Source organism: Tachysurus fulvidraco, chromosome 3 (genome assembly GCF_022655615.1).
Source record: "Tachysurus fulvidraco isolate hzauxx_2018 chromosome 3, HZAU_PFXX_2.0, whole genome shotgun sequence".
Taxonomy (NCBI): domain Eukaryota; kingdom Metazoa; phylum Chordata; class Actinopteri; order Siluriformes; family Bagridae; genus Tachysurus; species Tachysurus fulvidraco.
In genome coordinates this window covers 1,475,049-1,477,548 of record NC_062520.1, presented here as the reverse complement: position 1 = coordinate 1,477,548, position 2,500 = coordinate 1,475,049, and the positions used below count along the sequence as shown (strand labels likewise).

General features: G+C 49.0%; 1 protein-coding gene across 6 annotated transcripts in view; it reads right to left on the bottom strand.

Annotated features, from left to right (window-relative positions):
• The window catches only part of LOC113649751 (katanin-interacting protein), a 23,990-nt gene that overhangs the window by 7,850 nt on the left and 13,640 nt on the right, over positions 1-2,500 (bottom strand). For all 6 annotated transcript variants that reach the window (XR_007140138.1, XR_007140139.1, XM_047811294.1 and 3 more), the window contains 2 exons: positions 1,416-2,106; positions 616-1,263 (listed from right to left, as the gene is read on the bottom strand). Coding sequence is in view for 4 of the 6 variants with exons in the window: in XM_047811294.1 (XP_047667250.1) it covers positions 616-1,263; positions 1,416-2,106 (1,339 nt within the window). In the remaining 2 variants the exon portion in view is untranslated. The remainder of the gene's footprint in view (positions 1-615; positions 1,264-1,415; positions 2,107-2,500) is intronic.

Sequence of the window (2,500 nt, the reverse complement as noted above, 5' to 3'; positions counted from 1 at the left end):
AATCCCCCAATCCATACAGTACCCCTAGTCCCAAATCCCCCAATCCATACAGTGCCCCAAGTCCCAAATCCCCCAATTCATACAGTGCCCGTTGCCCCAATCCATACAGTGCCCGTTGCCCCAATCCATACAGTGCCCCTAGTCCCAAACCCACCAATCCATACAGTGCCCGTTGCCCCAATCCATACGCTCCCCTTGTCTGAAGTTCACACATATCCTAGTTCTAAATCCACATAATCCTCTAGTCTCCAAACCACCCAATCCCCTTAGCTTCCAATGTCACCTAGTCTTTAATTCACCAAGTCCACCAATATATCCCATAGTCCCCAGTCTGCAATCGCCCATGTCCACGATCCCTCTGGTCCCCTAGTCCCTCATCCACAGAGTTCTCTATTCCCCATTGCCCCTAGTTCCCACTGTTCCTGAGTTCTTAATCTACACCGTCCCCTAATTGTCGCTGTACCCCAATTCACTCTGCCCCTAGAGGTCACTGTTCCCTTACTCCATAGCGTGTCCCAGTTTTCTTTGGTACACACTATAATAACATACATGAGATGATGTTAGGATGCAGCTCATGATCATTTGTGACTGTCTGGTTTCTGAATAGTGACACACCTCCTATCAGTGTGCCAGATGCTTTAGCGATCTCTCCTCTGAAGATCATCTGTCCATCCAGCAGCATGTCCACTTCTCTCACTCCTCTAAACGAGTGAATGCGGGATTTATTGTAGTTCCACACACGGATCATGGCAAGGCGTTGCACCTCTCCGAGGTCCAGTGTGATCTCGCACTGCTTCCCTGCCACAAATGGTGCCAGCCACAAGTGGGAGTCGTCCTGCGTGCGATGGACACCATCGATCACATTGGAGACATCGCCGTTGTCCTCAGGTAATCCGTTCACGACAGCGGTGACACAGAGCGGTTTAACTGGCTCACCGCTGGCACTGAATATCTCCACACCATTCAGGCCCACATAGCGACGGTCTCCCCATGTTGACAGGATACGCATCACTAGATGCCGCCCTTGTGGAAGAACTGGAATCTCAAAGTCCTCTTCAGGGTCAGAGGTCGCAGGGTCCGGTGTCACGGCAGAAGGGCGGGACCAACGCTGGAGAAAATCGTCAAAAACATCATCCCCAGTCTGATCAAACTTTGTCAAGGAGACCTGTAATCTTGTCTTTGTGTTGGGTTTGTTGTCATCTGCCTTGTTCAGCCAGCTGGATCGCAGACGATGGGAACCACAGGCATCTGGGCCGAGCTCCTCTATGGCAAGTTAAAGAGCAAGAAAAATGACATGTGGGTATGATGTAGCCGGATTACAGAGTAAATGAAACCTTTACAGTTAAAACAGAACAATGTTTTTTGTATAAAAGCAATAGAAGACGATGTTATGTAGAGTTTCTGTACAAGCTTACCTGACCTCTCTGCATCGTCGCTCGGTTGTTTGACCAGTGAACGTGCGGACCCTCTGCGGCCGCTGGCTGCTGGTACGTGGGGTTGCTCCTTGCGCAATGTATCGAACAGATCCGAGTCACTCTCTTGTTTAGTCTCACAGTTTCTCTCCGCTGTGTTTGTAAGTGGTGCCACCTGGTGGCCACAGACACTAGCCGGACTGCAGGAGACGTCATCCAGGACCAAGAGTTTGTGCTTCGCTGTGTGTTTTTGTTTGCTATTGTTTCTGTTCTGAGGCTCCAGCCACGGGGGGTGCTCTCTGGCCCTGCGTGAAGCTGGCTGGGTGGTTACTGTGGTAACCGCATCCATGCTCTTCCTTAGATCTACGTGGTCTGAGTCAGTCAGCATATTGCTGCTGTGAACACTCTCAGGGGTGCAATTGCCTTCATTCTGCGATCGCTCACGGACTTCCTTTAGAAGAAAGGACCCGGGACCGGACTGTCCGGGGCCAGGATCCTGACACGGGTCTTCAGAGTGATGTGGGCTGAAGCAGGCAGGACTGGGAGAACTGCATTCTGGGAGATGGAGTTCCTCCAGGTTGATGGTTGTGCTGTAATCGAACACCGGGTTACCGCTACCTTTTTCTAACTGACCATCAAACACCAGTGTGCTGTTCACGTACACACGCACGTTACATGCTCCTACAGCCAGCTCCTAACAGGAAAAAACACACACAACCTGAATATATGGCATGTGGATGCATAAGATGTAGATGTGAGTAGATGGAGCTTCCCAAATATCTTGTCACACACACTGACAAACACAAACGAGCTTGACTCAGATAATCTCCTACAGCTAATCTCCAACTGCTCTACTTTCTCTCTCTCTCTCTCTCTCTCTCTCTCTCTCTCTCTCTCTCTCTCTCTCTCTCTCTCTCTCTCTCACACACACACACACACACACACACACACACTACATATGTGTGCTTATAAGAATGCAGACCTTTATTTTTTATTTTAAAATGTTATTACTGAAATTAAAGGGATTAAATCAGAGAGACTTTTATTTTAAATGAAAATGTACAGAATGTTCAGTCAAATTTAGTCAC